The sequence below is a fragment of the Salmo salar genome, chromosome 14 (assembly GCF_965601325.2).
Source record: "Salmo salar chromosome 14, fSalSal1, whole genome shotgun sequence".
NCBI lineage: Eukaryota > Metazoa > Chordata > Actinopteri > Salmoniformes > Salmonidae > Salmo > Salmo salar.
In genome coordinates, this window is record NC_138304.1 from 5,939,111 (window position 1) to 5,965,125 (window position 26,015).

Here is a 26,015-nt window from a genome sequence, read left to right on the forward strand (position 1 = left end):
GGCCTTGAGATAGAAGCTGTTTTTCAGTCTCTCGGTCCCAGCTTTGATGCACCTGTACTGACCTCGCCTTCTGGATGATAGCAGGGTGAACAGGCAGTGGCTCGGGTGGTTGTTGTCCTTGATGATCTTTTTGGCCTTCCTGTGACATCGGGTGGTGTAGGTGTCCTGGAGGGCAGGCAGCTTGCCCCCGGTGATGCGTTGTGCAGACCTCACTACCCTCTGGAGAGCCTTACGGTTATGGGCGGAGCAGTTGCCGTACCAGGCGGTGATTCAGCCCGACAGGATGCTCTCGATTGTGCATCGGTAAAAGTTTGTGAGCGTTTTTGGTGACAAGCCAAATTTCTTCAGCCTCCTGAGGTTGAAGAGGCGCTGCCACGTTATTTTCACCACGCTGTCTGTGTGGTTGTAACATTTCAGTTTGTCCGTGATGTGTACGCCGAGGAACTTAACTTTCTACCCTCTCCACTACTGTCCTGTCGATGTGGATAGAGGGGTGCTCCCTCTGCTGTTTCCTGAAGTCCACGATCATCTCCTTTGTTTTGTTGACGTTGAGTGTGAGGTTATTTTCCTGACACCACACTCCGAGGGCCCTCACCTCCTCTCTGTAGGCTGTCTCGTCGTTGTTGGTAATCAAGCCTACCACTGTGGTGTCGTCTGCAAATTTGATGATTGAGTTGGAGGCGTGCATGGCCACGCAGTCGTGGGTGAACAGGGAGTACAGGAGAGGGCTGAGAACGCACCCCAGTTGCACAGGGCGGGGTCGAGACCCAGGAAACCTGGCACCATCCCTACTGTGAAGCATGGTGGTGGCAGCATCATGCTGTAGGGATGTTGCTGTGCAGCGACACTCCCCATCCAACCTGATAGAGCTTGAGAGGATCTGCAGAGAACAATGGGAGAAACTCCCCAAATACAGGTGTGCCAAGCTTGTAGCGTCATACCCAAGAAGATTCGAGGCTGTAATCGCTGCCAAAGGTGCTTAAACAAAGTACTGAGTAAAGGGACTGAATACTTATGTTATGTAAGTTTTTTTAAAATATATATACACATTTGCAAAAATGTCTAAAACCTGTTTTTGCTTTGTCATTATGGGGTATTGTGTGTAGATTAATGAGGAACAAAAATGTAATCCATTTTAGAATAAGGCTGTAATGTAACAAATGTGGAAAAAGTAAAGGGGTCTGAATACTTTCCGAATGCACTGTAAATCCCTTTTCTCCCGGGTAACCCGTGATTTCCTGCCAAAACCGGAAGCGTCATTCAAAAGCATAGGCCTGTGTCTGGATTTTATTGTAAATTCGAGCCCGATGAGCCATAATTTAAATACATTTCATTAGCCCAACATTAAAGACATTTAATGAGCCCAACCATGAAAAATCCCTAATGATTGAGCCATAAGTGCATTTGGAAAGTATTAAGACCCCTTGACTAATTCCACATTTTGTTACGTTACAGCCTTATTCTTATTTAAATTGTTAGTTTTGTTCCCCCAGAAGTGCCACTTAGCATTCAGGCCAAAGAGTTCTCAAGTTGAGGGAGCATGCATTTGGCATGCTGACTGCAGGAACGTCCACCAGAGCTGGTTCTAGAGAATTGATTGTTCATTTCTTTACCATAAGCCGCCACTAACATCGTTTTAGAGTATTTGGTAGTACGTTCAACTGGCTTTACAACCGCAGACCACGTGCATGGCGTCGTGTGGGTGAACAGTTTGCGGATGTCAACATTGTGAACAGAGTGCCCCATGGTGGGGTTATGGTATGGGCAGGCATAAGCTATTGACAACGAACACAATTGCATTTTATTGATGGCAATTTGAATGCACAGAGATACGGTGACGAGATCCTGAGAGCCTGAGCCACACTTTTTTTTAAGGTATCTGTGACCAACAGATGCATATCTGTATTCCCAGTCATGTGAAATCTATTGATTAGGGCGTAATGAATTCATTTAATTTCACTGATTTTCTTATATGAACTGTAACTCCAATCTGTGCAAGAATCGGAATCCATGATTTGTCACCAGTACTTGAAAACATCACACAAACCATTTTCTGATATTGATTTATTCATACAATTGGCACGTGCCGGCAGTCAATCAAGTAACCTCTGACAGTCACTCAGAGAAATTCAGTGTTGATGTTTATGTATGTAGCTAGTGGGCTAAGCTGTAGCATTAGCAATGTCTTTCAAAAGCAAACAATTCTGGAGATTTTTGTAAATTCTGAGTCGGAAAGTCAGGAATCAGATTCTAACAGTGACAGTGAGGAGCTGCCCCCAACCTTGTGGTCATTGAGAACCCTGAATCTGAGGACCCCTTGCACACCAACGAAGTACCAGGTCACTCTGAAGATGCTGGTGGTGATTGAGGCAGACCAACAGTGGGTGAAGTACACAGGGTCCAACACTGACATCTAACATTATGGGTTCGTGCTGATCACCATGCTGGCCCCTCATCTCGGGAAGGGCCACACAATTGGTACAGCAGTCCCACACACTTCCAGCATCTGCTCTCCAACCTCACAGGGGCCGTTGGCACAGACTGTTTGAACAGGAAAGGGATGCAGGCATTCAGAAGCAGGAAGTTCAGAAGGGGAGTTCAAGGAGAACGGTCAACAGCTGTATACGTCCATGTCCTCTCCACTGTCCATATAGCAACCATGTTGCCACAGGAAAGGTGTACCACCTGACGGGAGAAAGATCAAACCAGACTGCGTGCTTGACTATAACATCAAAATGGGGCAGTGGATAAGGCGGACATGATAAACAGCTTTGTGGAACGTGCTCGGAAAACTACCAAGTGGTATAAGAATATATTTTTTCATCAGGTCGACACTGCTGTCCTCAATGGCCACATAATTCACCGCCAGCTAACAGGTGAGATGATTATTTAACACGTTTTTTTTGTAATTGGACATATAGTTCACATACAGTTCCATTATGCAATTATATTGACAATATCTCACCCACCTAGCCACTCCCTCATCGGTGAGATGATCACCTACCAAAAGTATAGAGAGAACCTCATGAGAGCCGCTGAACGAGCACCACACCCCTCTGCGTCCATCCACTGGCGGGTGTCCTGCTACAGACAATCCCCTATGCCTCACGGCACTACATTTTCCCTCCGAAGACCCTCAAACTGCTGCTCAAGGCAGTCGCACAAGGAGGCACTGCATAGTCTGCATGTCCAGCGTCAGGAGAAGGAAGCAGAGGAAGTTCATAAAGTACGTGTTTAGCTTGTGACACACCCTGTGTGTTACGCCACACTTTGGGGACTATTGAGCACATCTGCCGCAATTACTGACTGACTGTCTTGACAGGTGACCTGCCTTGATACTATGCCTTTAGGGGTGGGGGATGGGAATGCTGTTTTTGTTGCTCAATCACTACCAATACTTCAAAGAAATAGACAACCATTACATATAGACCTATTTTTCCCTCCACTAAAACTGTAAAGGAGTGTAAGTTCAAACAGTATGTTGCTAGCATACAAAAGTTGGCCTCAATCTTCGGCAAGAAAGATGTCCAGTTATGATGTTCGCAAATAATGTTTTTACTGTTTATGTGTGTGGTTTATGAAAGTACAGAATGAGGAATTATTAGTAATTAGAATACAATATCAGGAAATAGCAATAAAACAATATTATAATGAAGTAACATAATAACACTGCTAGAAAAAAAATAAGTTGCAATGACAAAATCCCAATTATGAATTCTATAAGAAACAGTAACTGAAGAGCTCCACACGGGGGCAGAGCAGGGCCATACCTAAACAAGCCAAATCTTATTCTTAGATTTCTCACTTACCGTGCATATGTAACAACCTTCTTCATGTCTACCAGTCTTGTGTTCTCTCCCATTCTTCTCCCTACATCACGCCCAACCTGCATCCCAAACTGTCCTGGAATACCTGCTCTTCTAGGTGCTCTGCGTGAACTACCTTTACCGCTTCTGCATATGAGATTTTACGCTCACTCCTCACCTGCTGCACTTCTACTTGTCTTTTCCTCACTGCACAGCAGTTTAACTTGTTATGGATAGGGGGCAGTATTTTCACGGCCGGATAAAAAACGTACCCGATTTAATCTGATTATTACTCCTGCCCAGAAACTAGAATATGCATATAATTATTAGCTTTGGATAGAAAACACTCCAAAGTTTCTAAAACTGTTTCAATGGTGTCTGTGAGTATAAAATAACTCAAATGGCAGGCCAAAACCTGAGAAGATTCTGTACAGGAAGTACCCTGTCTGACCATTTCTTGGCCTTCTTTGCCATCTCTATCCAAAACAGGGGATCTCTGCTGTAACGTGACATTTTCTAATGCTCCCATAGGCTCTCAGAAGGCGCCAGAATGTTGAATGATGACTGCTGTCTCTGGCTGAAAAACAGTAGCGCATTTGGATAGTGGTCGATCTGAGAACAATGAGACTGGGGCGCGCGTGCACGAGACGACTCCATGTTTACATTTTCAGTCTTTGAACGAAAACAACGACTCCCGGTCGGAATATTATCGCTATTTTACGAGAAAAATCGCATAATTTATTTTAAACAGCGTTTGACATGCTTCGAAGTACGGTAATGAAATATTTTGAATTTTTTTGTCACGAAACGTGCCGGGCGCGTCACCCTTCGGATAGTGTCTTGAATGCACAACAAAACGCCGCTATTTGGATATAACTATGGATTATTTGGAACCAAAACAACATTGGGTGATGAAGTAGAAGTCCTGGGAGTGCATTCTGACAAAGAACAGCAAAGGTAATCCAATTTTTCTTATAGTAAATCTGAGTTTGGTGAGTACCAAACTTGGTGGGTGTCAAAATAGCTAGCCATGATGGCCGGGCTATCTACTCAGAATATTGCAAAATGTGCTTTCACCGAAAAGCTATTTTAAAATCGGGCACCGCGATTGCATAAAGGAGTTCTGTATCTATAATTCTTAAAATAATGATTATGTTTTTTGTGAACGTTTATCGTGAGTAATTTAGTAAATTCACCGGAAGTGTTCGGTGGGAATGCTAGTTCTGAACGTCACATGCTAATGTAAAAAGCTGGTTTTTGATATAAATATGAACTTGATTGAACAAAACATGCATGTATTGTATAACAATGTCCTAGGAGTGTCATCTGATGAAGATCATCAAAGGTTAGTGCTGCATTTAGCTGTGGTTTTGTTTTTTGTGACATTATATGCTAGCTTGAAAAATGGGTGTCTGATTATTTCTGGCTGGGTACTCTGCTGACATAATCTAATGTTTTGCTTTCACTGTAAAGCCTTTTTGAAATCGGACAGTGTGGTTAGATAAAGGAGAGTCTTGTCTTTAAAATGGTGTAAAATAGTCATATGTTTGAAAAATGTAAGTTTGCGGATTTTCGAGGAGTTTGTATTTCGCGCCACGCCCATCATTGGATATTGGAGCAGGTGTTCCGCTAGATGTAAGAGGGTAACTGGATCTCCACATTCATGTTCGCCCCCACACTTCACAAATATAATTGTGCCTTTAAACACCACCGCCACATACCCAAACCTTTACCAGTTATATCAATGCAATGGTTTCGGAACATGAGCTTGCACATCTGAACTTTTTCTGCCAGTACCGGATCCTCAAAGTTTAGTATCTCTGACAGGCTATCCACCTTCCCTTCTTGTGTCATCTGGAGGCACTTTGCATCAAGAAGAGAGCCTCCCTTCAAGTGATCCTTTATTTTTTTTATGTTAACAATTTCTGGGACTCTGGTAAAATAATTCCTTTCAGCCACTACCATCCGGTTTGATCCAGTATGCTACTATCAACCTCACGTTTACATACCTGATTGAGTTTGAGAGCCTTCTCATGCTGTTCAGCATCATTACACACCACCACCAAACTTCCATCACAAAGACTTTTAGCAGACACAACCTCTCCTACTTTACTATACAAATCACGAGCCAATGCGATCGGACTCCCCGCCATGACTCCACTCTTGTCCTTAAACTTAACCAACCCATTGAACTCCACTTCTCTCCATAAAACACTGTGAACCGAACCTCCCTCATCACCACTTTCCCCTGACGAGACCTGCAAAAGATCCTCAGTCTTCCTCTTCTTCATATCTACTAGCACTACTCTTCCTCCAACTTTTCCCCCTCCACCGCTACACTCATCCCATCCTCCTCAAGTCCTAACCATCTTACCTTTCCATCCATCTCTGCTCCAGTCACAGCGCAGTGTTGGTCAAACACCTCCACGTCAATACTCAAAACCCTGTCGCTTTCCAATCTGAATCGGACACTGTCAATGCACAAACCAGCCGTCAACCGTTCGGTCTCTAGCTCCAACCAGCGTCTCTCCCGATTGGATCGAGCTAGCCCCAGCTCTCTCTCAGAATGGGCTTGCAGCAAATTCAAGATGGCACCTGTGGGTTGACACGCCTACAACCACACCCATAACTGCAGCCTTAAAGGACTACTACATAATAGGCCATTATAGTCACAACACAGTGTGTTAACATAGTCTTGTCTATGTACAGTCGTGGCCAAAAGTTTTGAGAATGTGAAAATTAATATTTGTCAAAGTCTGCTGCCACAGTTTGTATGATGGCAATTTGCATATACTCCAGAATGTTATGAAGAGTGATCAGATGAATTGCAATTAATTGCAAAGTCCCTCTTTGCCATGCAAATAAACTGAATCCCCCAAAAAACATTTTTCACCTAATTTCAGCCCTGCCACAAAAGGACCAGCTGACATCATGTCAGTGATTCTCTCGTGTGAGTGTTGACAAGGACATGTCAGTGATTCTCTCGTGTGAGTGTTGACGAGGACAAGGCTGGAGATCACTCGGTCATGCTGATTAAATTTGAATAACAGACTGGAAGCTTCAAAAGGAGGGTGGTGCTTGGAATCATTGTTCTTCCTCTGTCAACCATGGTTACCTGCAAGGAAACACGTGCCATCCTCATTGCTTTACACAAAAAGGGCTTCACAGGCAAGGATATTGCTGCCAGTAAGATTGCACCTAAATCAACCATTTATCGGATCATCAAGAACTTCAAGGAGAGCGGTTAAATTGTTGTGAAGAAGGCTTCAGGGCGCCCAAGAAAGTCCAGCAAGCGCCAGGACCGTCTTCTAAAGTTGATTCAGCTGCGGGATCGGGGCACCACCAGTACAGAGCTTGCTCAGGACAGTGGAGGCCATACAGAAACAGTGGTCAATAGCCTAGGTCAGAGCCACATATTCCAGTTGAGCAGTAGACCTAGGGCCTAGGCACAGGCTGCACTCACCGGCTACTGCAGAACCATGGAGAACTCCACCACAGCAAATCAAATCAAAAATGTATTTGTCAAGCCTTTAACTCTATTTCTTGAACTGCATCGTTGGATAAGAAAATATTTACTAAATAAACTAAAGTAAGAAATGGAATAAAAAGTAATAATCAAATAACATTAACGAGGCTATATACAGGGGGTACCGGTACTGAGTCAATGTGCGGGGGTACAGGTTAGTCAATGTAATTTGTACATGTAGGTAGGGGTAGAGTGACTATGCATAGATAATAAACTGCGAGTATCAGCAGTGTAAAATGTGTCAATGTAAATAGTCCGGGTGGCCATTTGATGAATTGTTCAGCAGTCTCTATGGCTTGGGGGTAGAAGCTGTTGAGGAGCCTTTTGGACATTCAAAGCTCATATCATACCACGATAGCCTATTAACATATCAGCTTGTTTTCCGGTTTATGGTCGGCAAAAAATATTGATGGGCTGCATTATTACATATTTAAATTAAACATTGTTTCTAAAAACAAAAATGCCACTTGCTTCCAGTTGATTAATACAGCTAACACTAGCTAACAATGACTTCCCAGATGAAGTTCTCTGTGCACTGGTAAAACACCATCTTCATCTTCCGTCCACACACTTCTTACTTTTCATTTTTCCTTTCAGCAAACGTTTCTCCTGCAGACAGTTTATCAATTTCTATGTAGATTTTTTGTTCTGTTTGACATAGACCATGCTAGTTAGTTTTCTAACTATCCATTATCTCTAATCTATTATCCATTAGGGACAGGCTGGAATAATGGATAGTGTTTTGACTGGGACCAAAGTGCATAACCATGCAGATAGATTTCACTGCTATCTTTCATGAGTGACGTCTATGTGGGTGTTCGTTTCTATGTGGACATTGCACATCGTTGCACTTCCGAACCGGACGGCCCCCCTCTCCCCGCCTGCAGTAACGTTACATTCACCGTTGCAACTGCATGAGGACCATATGGAGTGTCTACAAAGCAATACAATGATATAAGGTAAATTAATGTTAGATGCCTAGCTACATTGTTGAAATATGATTAAATGTCTGAGCTAAAAAGTCTTGGCTAGCAAAATGTAAACTGCAAGTCTAACAACAATTGCTGCTATTATACGTTTTCGGCCACAGCTAGTAAGCTACCTGGAGCTTGTTTAGCTAGCTAGCTCACGTTTTCATGTCAACCATCTTTTCTGCTCAGGGGACAAGAGCACGGATGTGTGACCATGCAAAGGGAGAGGACGAGGAGGGGGAATGTAAGTAGTTAGCAAGCTAATGATAACAGTATAAGCAAAGATTATAGAACTAGCTAACCTCTTATCTATGGTATAAGCTATAAAAAGGTAGCTAGCTAACTAGCTAGAAAGCTAAACTTTGTGAAATACCATGTTTAGTTAGCTAGCTATACATAGCTAGCATGTCAGTGTTAACGTTAACGATCACATACTGTATCGCTTCAAGAGTTCTGACTGTAAAACATCTCTTTTCAGTCATCATTGGCCCAGAGATGGTGCTGCTGTGAATAAACAGCATGCAAACATGAAAAACATTAACCAAATTTGGTTATTGAATGTCTCGTGTCCGGCATGATGAACTTTCCTGTGCTATATTTTCTCCCCAACTATACTGAACAAAAATATAAACACAACATGTAGAGTGTTGGTCCCACTTTTCATGAGCTGACATAAAAGATGACAGAAATGTTCCATGTGCACAAAAAGCTTATTTCTCTCAACTTCTGTGCACAAATGTGTTACCATCTCTGTTAGTGAGCATTTCTCCTTTGCCAAGATAATCCATCCGCCTGACAGTTGTGGCATATTATGAAGCTGATTAAACAGCATGATCATTACACAGGTGCAACTTGTGCTGGGAACAATAAAAGGCCACTCTAAAATGTGCAGTTTTGTCTCAAAACAATGTCACAGATGTTCATTTCTCTACCATAAGCCGCCTCCAACGTTGTTTCAGAGAATTTGGCAGTACATCCAACAGGCTTCACAACCGCAGACCACGTGTAACCACACCACCCCAGGACCTCCACATTCGGGCTTCTTCACCTGCGGGATCGACTGAGGAGGGGGAGGGAGGGGGCTGAGGAGTACTTATGTCTGTAATAAAGCCCTTTTGTTGGGAAAAACTCATTCTGATTGGCTGGGCCTGGCTCCCCATTGGGTGGACCTGGCTCCCAAGTCGGTGGGCCTATGCCCTCCCAGCCCCACCCATGGCTGCGCCCCTTGCACAGTCATGTGAAATCCATAGATTAGGGCCTCATTTATTAATTTCAATTGACTAATTTCCTTCTATGAACTGTAACTCAGTAAAATCTTTGAAATTGTTGCATCTTGCGTTTATATTTGTATTCAGTTTATGTTCTTTCATGTTGTTGAAGTTCAAGTGAAAACATTAAGCCGATGAGCCAGGAATTGGTCCAATGGAAGATTAAAGCAGAGATCCTCCAGGCTCCAGTGGAAGACCTGGAGGCTGATCGAGCATTTCTGGAGCAGCAACTGAGCGAGTTGACTGCCGAAACAGAAGATAGGTGACATTATTCCAAATTAGGAACTCTGTTTAATTTAATATATTATGGTTTATGGACTCTCACTTAAATGTATTCTGTCAGTACAAAGAATACCAATAAGACAAAACTCTTCAGGTCTCCAGCACAATATCCCACTGACGATACGCCCACACTTTCACAGGCATAGGTCTGTAATCCAGGTCAGAGTCAATAAGGTACAGAACAGCAGGCAGACTCGGGGACAGGACAGGCAGAGGTTCGTAAACAGGTCAGAGTCAGGCAGGTACAGAACAGCAGGCAGGCTCGGGGTCAGGGCATGCAGAGGTTCGTAAACAGGTCAGAGTCAGGCAAGTATAGAATGGCAGGCAGGCAGAATGGTCAGAACCGGGGAAACAGAACTTGAGAAAGCAGGGAGACTGGAAAACACGCTGGTAAGACCTGACAAGACAGGACGAACTGGCAACAAACAGAACACAGATACAAATACACTGGGGATAATGGGGAAGATGGGCGACACCTGGAGGGGGTGGAAACAAACACAAAGACAGGTGAAACAGATCAGGGTGTGACAGCCTTTAGCCATTAGGCCAAAAATGTTGATTGACAATTGTGATTTTTACTAATTAAAAGATTGATTTTAACATTATGCCTCTGATGCGTTTCTTCATCACCAACAGGAAAGACACATTTAAGCATAGAGATTGCTTGTTTCCCTCTTGATTTATTTCCCCATGTGCTCCAGTGGTAATTTCAGTCATTCCAACAAAAGTTGCACATTTGGATGTGTTGGGTGGTTATAGCATATGAACTTAAACTCTACGGGACACCAATCCCGTAGAGGTTAACAAAGGGGTTGAATACTTACTAACAAAATTTCAGTTTTACATTTTTTATGTGAAAACAAAAACTATTCAACTTCGACATTATGGGGTATTGTGTGTGGGGCAGCTTTGAGACGCCTGCCAATTGGAAAATTTTTGCGATTTATTTGTATATTGAACCATGTCATGTGCCGTTGTTTACAAATTCTGTGGATAGTCCTAAAACAATGATGTCATATCTGAATTCCGGCATCTTTATGAACCTTTGCCATTGATTCAGGTGTGCTTGTAGTGGAATACTTCAAGTGTAACTGGCTGGGGGCCCTTGAGGAGAGCTATGGGAAACACTTGCCTAGGGGAAGGGTGGGGCAGGGAACAAATTGGGACTGGCTGAGAGAGAACGAGAGGAGAGGAGCAGATGAGGGCATTAATGAGTTGTGGGTAATGAGAGAGGGCTACCTGCTGTGTTGGAGGTGACCGGCCGGACCACAGGGCCATCAATGCGGCTCTCTGACAGGAAGTCGTCGATGGAGGGGCTCAGCAGCGGGCGGCTCTCTTGCTGCTCACCGACCAGCTGGGGAGGAGAGACGCAGTGAGGAAAACAGAAAACAAAAAAAGAAAAATGCTGCAAGAGAAGGATAGGCCATAGTAGGAGTCTGCAACTCGTGGCTTGTGAGCCAAATCCAGCCCAGAAACTGATTACTATCAACTGGATATGAAACACTTCAAGTTTATGCCTGAATTCATAGGGATTGAGATGAATCGGATCACAGCTAAACAAAACATTTTGAGGATGAGGAGAATAACTGATTTTGATGAAGCAGAACCAAAAGAGGAGCGATGGTGAAACCAAGCATACAACACATAATAAAAGAACTGCCAAAATCCCTTGACCATACGAGTTGCGAAACAGATCTTCAAAACACAAAATCATAAAACGTGACAAATTACATAAAACATAAATTACATCTAATTTGAGAATGAAATGTAAAAGTGAAAGCGTAACCATATATTTATTTACATCACTTGACTAAATAGTGACCCTGAGTATTCCTTGATGTTCCATAAACACAGAGCAGCTTACAGTAAAATGTCATGTAATACAATATATGATATCCTTTACTTTCCATTGATGAAGGATGATATATAGCACATGACTGAGATATATATAGATCCCATATATGTCAGATTGTGCAACATTGGGGATGTTACATAGACCACTTACGGACATAAAGCTATATAGGGAACAGTGCATTGCCTTCAAACAGATAAGCAGTAGCTGGGAGATAGAGAGCACCGCTTCCTCTACCATAGACACCATACACCATTAAACCACTGTGCGTGTGTTTGTCCCTGCGTATTATGTTCGGCGAGGACATACATGCATACATGCCCATGTGCACTATGGATGTTCACCCATGTCTATTTGGGAAGGAAAATGAGAGAGGGTCTGAGTGTGACCTAGAGTCATAACTGTCTCTGTGAGGTAGACTCTAATGACTCAGACATTACAACCCCTTTAATTAGGAATGAGAAAGACAATTTGGAATGGCTTTTATTTTTTAATTTCATCTTTATTTAACCAGGTAGGCTAGTTGACAACAAGTTCTCATTTACAACTGCGACCTGGCCAAGATAAAGCAAAGCAGTGCGACACAAACAACACAGAGTTACACATGGAATAAACAAACATAGAGTCAATAATACAATAGAAAAAGTCTATATACAGTGTGTGCAAATGTGGTAGGATAAGGGAGGTAAGGCAATAAATAGGCCATAGTGGCGATATAATTAAAATGTAGCAATTAAACACTGGAGTGATAGATGTGCAGAAGATGAGTGTGCAAGTAGAGATACTGGGGTGCAAAGGAGCAAAATAAATAACAGTATGGGGATGAGGTAGTTGGATGGGCAATTTACAGATGGGTTATGTACAGGTGCAGTGATCTGTAAACTGCTCTGACAGCTGGAGCTTAAAGCTAGTGAGGGAGATATGAGTCTCCAGCTTCAGTGATTTTTGCAATTTGTTCCAGTCATTGGCAGCAGAGAACTGGAAGGAAAGGCGGCTAAAGAGGAATTGGCTTTGGGGGTGACCAGTGAAATATACCTGCTGGAGCGCGTGCTACGGGTGGGTGCAGCTATGGTGACCAGTTAGCTGAAATAAGGCGGGGCTTTACCTAGCAGAGACTTATAGATGACCTGGAGCCAGTGGGTTTGTCGATTAATATGTAGCGAGGGCCAACGAGAGCATACAGGTCGCAGTGGTGGGTAGTATATGGGGCTTTGGTGACAAAACGGACGGCACTGTGATAGACTGCATCCAATTTGCTGAGTAGAGTGTTGGAGGCTATTTTGTAAATGACATCCCTGAAGTCAAGGATCGGTAGGATAGTCAGTTTCACGAGGGTATGTTGGCAGCATGAGTGAAGGATGCTTTGTTGCGAAATAGGAAGCCGATTCTAGATTTCAATTTGGATTGGAGATGCTTAAATTGAGTCTGGAAGGAGAGTTTACAGTCTAACCAGACACCTAGGTATTTGTAGTTGTCCACATATTCTAAGTCAGAACCGTCCAGAGTAGTGATGCAGGACGGGCAGGCAAGTGCGGGCAGCGATCGGTTGAAGAGCATGCATTTAGTTTTACTTGCATTTAAGAGCAGTTGGACGCCACGGAAGGAGAGTTGTATGGCATTGAAGCTCGTCTGGAGGTTAGTTAACACAGTGTCCAAAGAAGGGCCAGAAGTATACAGAATGGTATTGTCTACGTAGAGGTGGATCAAAGCATCACCAGCAGCAAGAGTGACATCATTGATGTATACAGAGAAAAGAGTCAGCCCGAGAATTGAACCCTGTGGCACCCCCATAGAAACTGCCGGAGGTCTGGACAACAGGCCCTCCGATTTGACACACTGAACTCTGTCTGAGAAGTAGTTGGTGAACCAGGCGAGGCAGTTATTTGAAAAACCAAGGCTGTTGAGTCTGCCGATAAGAATGTGGTGAATGACAGAGTCGAAAGCCTTGGCCAGGTCTATGAATACAGCTGCACAGTATTGTCTCTTATCGATGGTGGTTATGATATCGTTTAGGACCTTGAGCGTGTCTGAGGTGCACCCATGACCAGCACGGAAACCAGATTGCATAGCAGAGAAGGTGCTGTGGGATTCGAAATGGTCGGTGATCTGTTTGTTAACTTGGCTTTCGAAGACCTTAGAAAGGCAGGGTAGGATAGATATAGGTCTGTAGCAGTTTGGGTCTAGTGTCTCCCTCTTTGGAAAGCTGCCGCGGTCATCCCCCCTCTTCAATCTTTGGGGATCTCGGACAATACGAAAGAGAGGTTGAAGAGGCTAGTAATAGGGGTTGCAATAATTTCGGCACATAATTTTAGACGGAGAGGGTCCAGATTGTCTAGCCCGGCTGATTTGTAGGGGTCCAGATTTTGCAGCTCTTTCAGAACATCGGCTATCTGGATTTGGGTGAAGGAGGCTTGGGGGGAGGCTTGGGCAAGTTGTTGTGGGGGGTGCAGGGCTGTTGACCGGGGTAAGGGTAGCCAGGTGGAAATCATGGCCAGCCTTACTAAAATACTTATTGAAATTCTCAATTACCGGGGATTTATCGGTGGTGACAGTGTATCCTAGCCTCAGTGCAGTGGGCAGCTGGGAGGAGGTGCTCTTATTCTCCATGGACTTTACAGTGTCCCAGACATTTTTGGAGTTTGTGCTACAGGATGCAAATTTCTGTTTGAAAAAGCTAGCCTTTGCTTTCCTAACTGCTTGGCTATATTGGTTCCTAACTTCCCTGAAAAGTTGCATATCGCGGGGGCTATTCGATGCTAATGCAGTACGCCACAGGATGTTTTGTGCTTCTCAAGGGCAGTCAGGTCTGGAGTGAACCAAGGCCTATATCTGTTCATGGTTCTACATTTTTGGAATGGGGCATGCTTATTTAAGATGGTGAGGAAAGCACTTTTAAAGAATAACCAAGAATCCTCTACTGACGGAATGAGGTCAATATCCTTCCAGGATACCCGGGCCAGGTCGATTAGAAAGGCCTGCTCGCTGAAGTGTTTTAGGGAGCGTTTGACAGTGATGAGGGGTGGTCGTTTGACCGCAGACCCATTACGGATGCAGGCAATGAGGCAGTGATCGCTGAGATCCTGGTTGAAGACAGAAGAGGTGTATTTGGAGGGCAGGTTGGTTAGGATGATATCTATGAGGGTGCCCGTGTTTACGGATTTGGGGTTGTACCTGGTAGGTTCATTGATAATTTGTCTGAGATTGAGGGCATCAAGCTTAGATTGTAGGATGGCCGGGGTGTTAAGCATGTCCAAGTTTAGGTCACCTAACAGCACGAGCTCTGAAGATAGATGTGGCAATCAATTCACATATGGTGTCTAGGGCACAGCTGGGGGCAGAAGGTGGTCTATAGCAAGCAGCAACGGTGAGAGACTTGTTTCTGGAATGGTGGATTTTTAAAAGTAGAAGCTCGAATTGTTTGGGCACAGACCTGGATAGTAAGACAGAACTCTGCAGGCTAACTTCGCCCAATTTGGCAGTTCTATCTTGTCGGAAAATGTTATAGTTTGGGAAGGAAATGTCAGGGTTTTTGGTGGCCTTCCTAAGCCAGGATTCAGACACGGCTAGGACATCCGGGTTGGCAGAGTGTGCTAAAGCAGTGAATAAAACAAACCTAGGGAGGAGGCTTCTAATGTTAACATGCATGAAACCAAGGCTTTTACGGTTACAGAAGTCAACAAATGAGAACGCCTGGGGAATGGGAGTGGGGCTAGGCACTGCAGGGCCTGGATTGACCTCTACATCACCAGAGGAACAGAGGAGGAGTAGGATAAGGTTATGGCTAAAGGCTATAAGAGCTGGTCGTCTAGCACGTTCGGTACAGAGAGTAAAAGGAGCAGGTTTCTGGGCACGGTAGAATAGATTCAAGGCATAATGTACAGACAAAGGTATGGTAGGATGTGAATACAGTGAGAGAAATATTGTCACTTTATTGGATTATTAGATTCCACCTGTGATAAATTCAATTGATTGGACATGATTTGGAAAGGCACACACCTGTCTATATAAGGTCCTACAGTTGACAGTGCATGTCAGAGCAAAAACCAAGCCATGAGATCGAAGGAGTTGTCCGTAGAGCTCCAAGACAGGAATGTGTTGAGGCACAGATATGGGGCAGGGTACCATAACATTTCTGCAGTATTGAAGGTTCCCAAGAACACAGTAGCCTCTGACATTTTTAAATGGAAGAAGTTTGGAACCACCAAGACTTCCTAGAGCTGGCCGCCAGGCCAAACTGAGCAATCGGGGAGAAGGGAGTGAGGTGACCAAGAACCCAATGGTAACTCTGACAGAGCTGCAGAGTTTCTCTGTGGAGATGGGAGAACCTTCCAGAAGGACAACCATCGATGCAGCACTCCAACAATCAGATCTTTATGGTATAGTGTTCGGACGGAAGCCACTCCTCAGTAAAAGAAGTGACAGCCCACTTGGAGTTTTCCAAAAGGTACCTAAAGGACACTCAGGCCATGAGAAACAAGATTCTCCAGTCTGATGAAACTAAGACTGAACTCTTTGACCTGAATGCCAAGTGTCACATCTAGAGGAAACCAAGCACCGCTCATCACCTGGCCAATACCATCCCTTCGATGATGCATGGTGGCGGCAGAATCATGCTGTGGGGATTTTTCAGCGGCAGGGACTGGGAGACTAGTCAGGATCGAGGGAAAGATGAACGGAGCAAAGTACAGAGAGATCCTCGATGAAAACCTTCTCCAGAGCACTCAGGACCTCAGACTGGAGTGAAGGTTCACCTTCCAACAGGACAACAACCCTAGGCTCACAGCCAAGACAATGCAGGAGTGGCTTCGGGACAAGTCTCTGAATGTCCTTGAAGCACCCAGCCAGTGCCTGGACTTGAACCCGATCTAACATCTCTATAGAAACCTGAAAATAGCTGTGCAGCGACGCTCCCCATCCAACCTGAGAGAGCTTGAGAGGATTTGAAGAGAAGAATGGGAGAAAGTCCCCAAATACAAGTGTGCCACGCTTGTAGTGTCATACCCAAAAAGACTCGAGGCTGTAATCATTACCAAAGATGCTTTAACATAGTATTGAGTACAGGGCCTGAATACTTATGTATATGTGATATTCTATAAAAAAAAATGTAAACCTGTTTTTGCTTTGTCATTATAGGGTGTTGTGTGGAGATTGACGAGGGGAAAAAACTATTTAATTCATTTTAGAAACTTTAAAAAAAAATTGAAAAAGTGAAGGTCTATTGATCTATTATCAAATCACAGAGGAGTAATCGTCCTACTCTTAAAGCTTAACCATGGCTTAATCCCTGGCTGTAAACATTGCCAGTATCACAGACGATCTGTTCTAGTCCCCAAATCTGCTCTGCTTTAGAAATCCTAATCCACATTACATGAGATGTATAGGCTATGAAGTCAACTCCAATGTGAATGGCCGGAGACAGTACGTCACCAGGGTCGGGGTTAATTCCATTTAGATTCAATCAATTCAATGCTTTTCAATGAGGACAACTGTGGAATTGACTCAATGCGCAGAGAAAGTGGATACACATGGATGAGTGTCAAAATTGTAAAATGTAAACAAAACTGGAAACAGCACGTCAGTTTTGGATACATTGACACGGCAGGCACACTGTTGCTGGCAAAATAGGTGAAGAAGTGATCGCTAACTATTGTAAACCATTTTGGATACATTGACACGGCAGGCACACTGTAGCTAGCAAAATAGGTGAAGAAGTGATCGCTAACTATTGTAAACCATTTTGGATACATTGACACGGCAGGCACACTGTAGCTAGCAAAATAGGTGAAGAAGTGATCGCTAACTATTGTAAACCATTTTAGCTGGCTTACTAATCATCTTGAATAACTGTGGGGCGAAACAATTCACTTAATCAGCCACCACAAACCTCTTTGCTAGCAAACACAACAGTGTCTCCAAAACGGCAAGGTAAGTCCAGCAATATTAACTTTTTGATTTTCTAAACGTATTGAAATGGAATTGACTTCAACCCTGGTACCCATATTATTTGAAATGGATGATGAGGAGCAGCATATACGAGTGAAGTACTATGGAAGGAATCTTGTTTATTGGAAGGAAAGCGTCTATGCTCAGGTTAAGAAAAAAGGCTTTAGAAATATATTTGATTGATTGATTGATGGAAAGCCACTTTCCGTAATATATTTAATACTGGTTTAAGGCTCCAATTCCACAAACATTGGAGCTTCCATAGATCATAGAGCACTTGGTCCTCCAGTTACCCGCATTAAAAAATAACTACAGTTTACCATAGAATAATGCAGTATTTACTAGAGGTCGGTCGATTATGATTTTTCAACGCCGATACCGATTATTGGAGGACCCAAAAAAGCTGATACCGAATAAATCGGCCGATTGTTATATATATATTTGAAATAATGAAAATTACAACAATACTGAATGAACAATTAATACTTTTATTTTAACTTAACATAATACATCAATAAAATCTATTTAGTCTCAAATAAATTATGTAACATGTTCAATTTCATTTAAATAATGCAAAAACAAAGTGTTGGAGAAGAAAATAAAAGTGCCATATGTGCCATGTAAGAAAGCTAACGTTTAAGTTCCTTGCTCAGAACATATGAAAGCTAGTGGTTCCTTTTAACATGAGTCTTCAAAGATCCCAGTTAAGAAGATTTAGGTTGTAGTTATTAAAGGAATTATAGGACTATTTCTCTCTATACCATTTGTATTTCATATACCTTTGACTATTGAATGTTCTTATAGGCACTATTGTATTGCCAGCCTAATCTCGGGAGTTGATAGGCTTGAAGTCATAAACAGCGCTGTGCTTCAAGCATTGCGAAAAGCTGTTGGCAAACGCAGGAAAGTGCTGTTTAATTGAACGCTTACGAGCCTGCTGCTGCCTACCACCGCTCACTCAGACTGCTCTATCAAATATCAAATCATAGAAATATTAATATATAATAAAAACACAGAAATACGAGCCTTTGGTCATTAATATGGTCAAATCCGGAAACTATCATTTTGAAAACAAAACGTTTATTCTTTCAGTGAAATACGGAACCGTTCCGCATTTTATCGAAAGGGTGGCAACCCTAAGTCTAAATATTGCTGTTACATTGCACAACCTTCAATGTTATGTCAAAATTATGTAAAATTCTGGCAAATTAATCACGGTCTTTGTTAGGAAGAAATGGTCTTCACACAGTACGCAACGAGCCAGGCGACCTTTACTGCTGCATATACTGACTCTGCTTACACTGAACGCAAGAGAAGTAACACAATTTCAGGCACCGCATTGATTATATGCAACGCAGGACAAGCTACTTAACTAGTAATATCATCAACCATGTGTAGTTAACTAGTGATTATGTTAAGAGTGATTGTTTTTTATAAGATAAGTTTAATGCTAGCTAGCAACTCACCATGGCTCCTTGCTGCCTGCACTCGCGTAACAGGTGATCAGCCTGCCACGCAGTCTCCTTGTGGAGTGCAATATAATCAGCCATAATCGGTGTCCAAAAATGCTGATTACCGATTGTTATGAAAACTTGAAAATCGTCCCTAATTAAAATCGTCCATTCCGATGAATCGGTCGACCTCTAGTATTTACTATAGAATTCTGTAGTATATTGCAGAAAATATAGTACACTCTCCCTCAATCACGTGTAGTACTTACTATAGAATTGTGTAGTATACTGTAGAATACTATACTAAACACTACAGTAATAGCTGAAAAAAACCACTAGTTAATATTATAGTAATGACCCCAAAAACACAACAGTTTAACTATAGTAATACTACAGTATTTAACTTGCAAACCCCTGCCTATTCCCCTCGCACATATCGCAATATGTGCCACCCATAAGTGAGAAACCTACATGCCAAGGATAGACCAGCACTGGACGGACAAAACAGGGAAGTTTAACCTGTTAGGGCTAGGGGGCAGTATTGACACGGCCGGATAAAAAAACGTACCCGATTTAATCTGGTTGCTACTCCTGCCCAGTAACTAGAATATGCATATAATTATTGGCTTTGGATAGAAAACACCCTAAAGTTTCTAAAACTGTTTGAATGGTGTCTGTGAGTATAACAGAACTCATATGGCAGGCCAAAACCTGAGAAGATTCCATGCAGGAAGTGGCCTGTCTGACAAGTTGTGTTTCATCTTGGCTCTTTTTATTGAAGACTGAGGATCTTTGCAATAACGTGACACTTCCTACGGCTCCCATAGGCTCTCAGAGCCCGGGAAAAAGCTGAACGATATCGAGGCAGCCTCTGGCTGAAACACTTTATCGCGTTTGGCAAGTGGCCGATCAGAGTACTATGGGCTTAGGCGCGTGCCCGAGTCGACCCCATGCTTTATTTTCTTTCGTCTGTTTACCTAAACGCAGATTCCCGGTCGGAATATTATCGCTTTTTTATGAGAAAAATGGCATAAAAATTGATTTTAAACAGCGGTTGACATGCTTCGAAGTACGGTAATGGAATATTTAGAATTTTTTGGTCACGAATTGCGCCATGCTCGTCACCCTTATTTACCCTTTCGGATAGTGTCTTGAACACACGAACAAAACGCTGCTGTTTGGATATAACTATGGATTATTTTGAACCAAACCAACATTTGTTATTGAAGTAGAAGTCCTGGGAGTGCATTCTGATGAAGACAGCAAAGGTAATAACATTTTTCTTATAGTAAATCTGACTTTGGTGAGTGCTAAACTTGCTGGGTGTCTAAATAGCTAGCCCTGTGATGCCGGGCTATCTACTGAGAATATTGCAAAATGTGCTTTCACCGAAAAGCTATTTTAAAATCGGACATATCGAGTGCATAGAGGAGTTCTGTATCTATAATTCTTAAAATAATTGTTATGCTTTTTGTGAACGTTTATCGTGAGTAATTTAGTAAATTCACCGGCAGTGTTCGGTGGGAATGCTAGTCACATGCTAGTCACATGCTAATGTAAAAAGCTGGTTTTTGATATAAATATGAACTTGATTGAACAAAACATGCATGTATTGTATAACATAATGTCCTAGGGTTGTCATCTGATGAAGATCATCAAAGGTTAGTGCTGCATTTAGCTGTGGTTTGGGTTTATGTGACATTATATGCTAGCTTGAAAAATGGGTGTCTGATTATTTCTGGCTGGGTACTCTGCTGACATAATCTAATGTTTTGCTTTCGTTGTAAAGCCTTTTGAAATCGGACAGTGTGGTTAGATTAACGAGAGAGAGTCTTGTCTTTAAAATGGTGTAAAATAGTCATATGTTTGAAAAATTGAAGTTTTTGCATTTTTTAGGTTTTTGAATAACGCGCCACGGGATTACACTGGCTGTTACGTAGGTGGGACGATTTGGTGCCACCTACCCTAGAGAGGCTAAGTGGCGAAGATAGTTCATCATCACCTTTGTTGGTAATGTCAGATTTGTGGGTGTTCAATTTTAGATTGGCTTGGAATGTCACGCCGAGCACTTTGGTGCTGGACACCAAAGTGTGTGAACAGAGATGGATAATGGCAGAGGTGGGTCAGGATTGTGGCTGAAACAGGCGTATGTGACTTTGCACATTGTTGGGTTGAGCTTCATCTTGTTTTGTTCTGACCAGTCAGCTAGTTGGTTAAGGAGCGGTTGTATGGTGGAAGTGTCACATCATTCTTCCATGAGAAATTCCATAATTTTTTTGTTGGTGGTGGAAAATGCTGTCTCAGGCACCGCTCCAGAATCTTCCATAAGTGTTCAATTTGGTTGAGATCTGGTGACTGACATGACCATGACATATGGTTTACATTGTTTTCATGCTCATGAAACCATTCAATGACCACTCGTGCCCTGTGGATGGGGGCATTGTCATCCTGGAAGAGACCACTAGCATCAGCATAGAAATGATTCACCATAGGCTGAAGGTGATCACTCAGAAAGGCTGTGCATTTATTGTCGTTTACCTTGCCATCTAAGGGGTTGAGTGGACCTAAACCATGTCAGGAAAATGCACACCATAACAGAGCTGCCAGAAGTTATTATTTATATAGACTATACATATGTCAAGGAGTCATAATAAGGAAAATATACTGTAGAACTAACGGAAATGTAAGGGGCGAAACAACAAACACATACTCATCACTGTGACCACTAAAACACAGTGCATTCAGTGTGCTTCGAGACCGTTACTGGAGGGCAACAAGCACATACATTTCTACCATCGGCATTTAAATAAAACAAGCTACTAAACATCAAAAGCCTATTTCATTGCAAAGTAGAATATATTGACGAGCCAAAATAGAAAAAAATGTAAATATCCATTTCTGGGGTAACAAATATAGTATTACTGCATGGGATAACTAAGAGATCAGTTTTGCAAATACAGCATATTCACAAAAATAAAATGTTGCATTAAAGAACACTTCACACACAAAATCATATCCAACAAAAACAAGATTGCTTGGATTGGAGCAGAAAAGAAAAGCTAAGCAGCATCTAAGTTTTTCATTTTGAATTAAACTGTTGAAATCATAGTCTGCATGCATATATATATATATATATATATTTTTTAGGTACTTTTACCACTTTTTTCTCTCCAATTTCGTGATATCCAATTAGTATTTAGTCTTATCCCATCGCTGCGATTCCTGTACGGACTCGGTAGAGGCGAAGGTCGAGAGCCACGTGTCCTCCGAAACATGACCCTGACAAGTCGCACTGCTTCTTGACACAATGCTCACTTAACCCAGAAGCCAGCCGCACCAACGTGTTGGAGGAAAAACCGTACAACTGGCGACAGAAGTCAGCGTGAAGGCACTCGGCCAGCCACAGGAGTCGCTGGAGCGCGATGGGACAAGGAAATCTCAGCCGGCCAGAACCCTCCCCTAACGACGCTGTGCCAATTGTGCCCCACCTCATGGGTCTCCCGGGTCTGTAGTGACACCTCAAGCACACCGATGCAGTGACTTAGACTGCTGCGCCACTCGGGAGGCCCCTGGGGGTGGTTGAGTTAAAAAAAATATATATATTACACATTAAGTTATTTCCCCCCAGGTTATTTCATGGTTTTAAAATTAACATGTGAAAATGTCATGCATTGTTTTAGAACAGTAATATAAATTGACGATACCAATATTTTTACAAGGCCTTGAGTGTATGTAGCAGTTTGCTTGCAGAAATAGAAAGTTGCAGCTGCAGAACGGATTTGACATTCTTTTTACTTTTGATTGTTGAAAAGGGGCTAGATGCAGCTTTAGCGCCAGCTTGCAAAAATACATTCACATGCAGCCAGCAGCAAGCCAAGTAAATAGGAACAGCATTGTTGATATGTTGGTAGTTGTTTCAAGTCCCTGGGGGGCACTGCAAGAAACACTGCCACTGGCAATGCATTTAACCTTAATTGGTTCACTGCCAGGCTGTATATAAAAATGTGTGCAGAATTCTAAGCCATGTAAGTTACTTTGGCTAGCAGTGTCTGCTAAGCAAAGAAATCGAAAAAGCAGTTGTGTACAGTATACCAAACCAGGAAGTGATTGATTGCTGCTTCCTGTCGGTGGTCGTCATGCCCACCTTGGTTGTCACGGTGAGGAGGGGGTTTCCTTCTGAGGATGCCTTTTTACCCGGAAGCTCCTTCAGCACCATGGCAACAGCCCTTTCCCCTTTCCCCTATAACAGTGAGATCAACAATGACTTGTGTCAGCGGTGATAAATGGTTTCTACTTCCTCAATTTACAATTTAATGGCCTGTTATAACCATAGAGTTACAAGAACATATAAAATAAATCTGACTGGCAACTTGACAGTGCACTCATGGGTAAACTCAATATGGCCGCCTGTACACATATCACAGAACATTGACTTGAATGTGAAAGTCCATTCTAGTAATTCAAATTCTATGGTTTTAATTGAACATGCATTTCCATCTTATACTGTAGAAGAAAAAAACTGAAAGTGGATGCTGACAATGTCTTTTTATATCAAGGAATTGAATAGGCAGTTTGAAATAACTTAAACAGGTGGTCCACCACAGAAATCTGAATTTAAATAGATCATTACCTTAAAAGGATTACTTACTATAGGGTTTCATGTTCAGATGACAAAAAGAAAAGGCATCCAGGGTATGATACATGGATGGGCTGCCCCTTTAAACTGAAGACAGCCGTGTGAGGGGCAGCATGACATTATCAGAGTTTAATAATCGTACCATAAAATATCAGGGTTTCAACATCACAATACTGAGTTTGGAGGATGTCTACTTGATAAAAAGTTATTCTCTCTGTAGAAAGGTAGCTACTTGTTTGATTCAGCCACCTGAGATTATGCACACAGTATAGTATAGTTTGTCTACGTGGATGAACTGATGACATAGTTCAGCAGAAAATGTGATTTTACATGGGGTGGTTTATAACTACTCATTGCTGTTCCAGTGAACTAGATTTTTTAAATAAAACTAGCATTTTTAAATAAAAACAAAAATGAGACTGGTTTACATAAAAATAAATGTTAATATTGTAAAATTAATAGCAATTGGTTAATACGTATAGTAACAGTCAAAAGTTGACACCTACTCATTCAAGGGTTTTATTTATTCTACATTGTAGAATAATAGTGAAGACATCACATCTATGAAATAACACATATGGAATCATGTAGTAACCCAAAAAAGTGTTAAATAAATCTAAATATATTTTATATTATTTGAGATTCTTCAAAGTAGCCACCCTTTCCCTTGATGACAGCTTTGCACACTCTTGGCACTCTCTCAACCAGCTCACCTGGAATACTTTTCCAACAGTCTTGAACGAGTTCCCACATATGTTGAACACTTGTTTGCTGCTTTTCCTTCAGTCTGCGGTCCAACTCATCCCAAACCATCTCAATTGGGTTGAGGTCGGTTCATTGTGGAGGCCAAGTCATCTGATACAGCACTATATCACTCTCCTTCTTGATCAAATAGGCCTCACAGAACATGGAGGTATGTTGGGTCATTGTTTCCTTAAGAAACAAATGATAGCGCAAACCAGATGGGATGGCGTATCGCTGCAGAATGCTGTGGTAGCCACGCTGGTTAACTGTGCCTTGAATTCTAAATAAATCACTGACAGTGTCACCAGCAAAGCACCCCCATACCATCACACCTCCTCCATGCTTAACAGTGGGAAACCACATGCGGAGATCATCCGTTCACCTACTCCGCATCTCACAAAGACACAGCAGTTGAAACCAAAAATCTCAAATTTGGACTTACACCAAAGGACAGATTTCCACCGGTCTAATGTCCATTTCTCGTGTTTCTATGCCCAAGCAAATCACTTACTGGTGTCATTTAGTAGTGGTTTCTTTGCAGCAATTCAACCATGAAGGCCTGATTCATGGAGTCTCCTCTGAACAATTGATGTTGAGATGTGTCTGTTACTTGAACTCTGTGAAGCATGTATTTGGGCTGCAATCTGAGGTGCAGTAAACTCAAATTAATGTATTCTCTGCAGCAGAGGCAACTCTGGGTCTTCCTTACCTGTGGCGGTCCTCATGAGAACCAGTTTCATCATATTGCTTAATGGTTTTTGCAACTGCACTTGAAGAAACTTTCAAAGTTCTTGAAATTGACTGACCTTCATGTCTTAAGGTAACGATTGACTGTCGTTTCTCTTTGCTTATTTGAGCTGTTCTTGCCATAATATGGACTTGGTCTTTTACCAAATAGGGCTATCTTCTGTATACCATCCCTACCTTCTCACAACACAACTGATTGTCTCAAACACATTAAGGAGGAAATTAATTACAGAAATTAATTTAACAAGGCACACGTTAATTGAAATGCATTCCAGGTGACTACCTCATGAAGCTGGTTGAGAGAATGCCAAGCGTGTGCAAAGCTGTCATCAAGGCAAAGGGTGGCTTTTGCAAATATAAAATATATTTTGATTTGTTTAACACTATTTTTGGTTACTACATGATTCCATGTGTTATTTCATAGTGTTGTCTTCACTATTATTCTACATCGCAGAAAATTTTAAAAATAAAGAAAAAGCCTTGAATAAGGAGGTGTCCAACCTTGACTGGTACTGTACGTACAGTGCATTCGAAAAGTATTCAGACCTCAACTTTTTCCACATTGTTATGTTACAACCTTATTCTTAAATGCATTAAATCGGTTTTTTCCATCATCAATCTAGGCACAATAACCCATAATGACAAAGAAAAAACCTTTTTAAGAAACTGAAATATCACATTAACATAAGTATTCAGACCCTTTACTCAGTATTTTGTTGAAGCACCTTTGGCAGAGATCCTCTCAAGCTCTGTCAGGTTGGATAGGGAGCGTCGCTGCACAGCTATTTT

At 42.3% G+C, this 26,015-nt stretch overlaps 1 protein-coding gene and 1 long non-coding RNA gene across 4 annotated transcripts in view; one reads left to right on the forward strand and one right to left on the reverse strand.

Moving 5' to 3' along the window:
• The window catches only part of pex5lb (peroxisomal biogenesis factor 5-like b), a 174,465-nt gene that overhangs the window by 82,964 nt on the left and 65,486 nt on the right, over window positions 1-26,015 (reverse strand). Inside the window, exons 2-3 of one of the 2 annotated variants that reach the window (XM_014139164.3) lie at window positions 23,244-23,339; window positions 11,093-11,207 (exon numbers count right to left, since the gene is read on the reverse strand). In XM_014139164.3, coding sequence (XP_013994639.3) covers window positions 11,093-11,207; window positions 23,244-23,339 — 211 coding nt within the window. The remainder of the gene's footprint in view (window positions 1-11,092; window positions 11,208-23,243; window positions 23,340-26,015) is intronic. The other variant, XM_014139167.3, reaches the window with a different exon arrangement.
• Window positions 8,037-9,634, forward strand: LOC106568658 (uncharacterized). 2 transcript variants are annotated; one of them, XR_001320367.3, is made up of 3 exons: window positions 8,037-8,291; window positions 8,493-8,547; window positions 8,782-9,634. It is a non-coding gene; the product is annotated as an uncharacterized LOC106568658 (long non-coding RNA). The 2 variants fall into 2 exon arrangements; XR_001320366.2 differs by having other exon boundaries at window positions 8,058-8,291; window positions 9,263-9,634.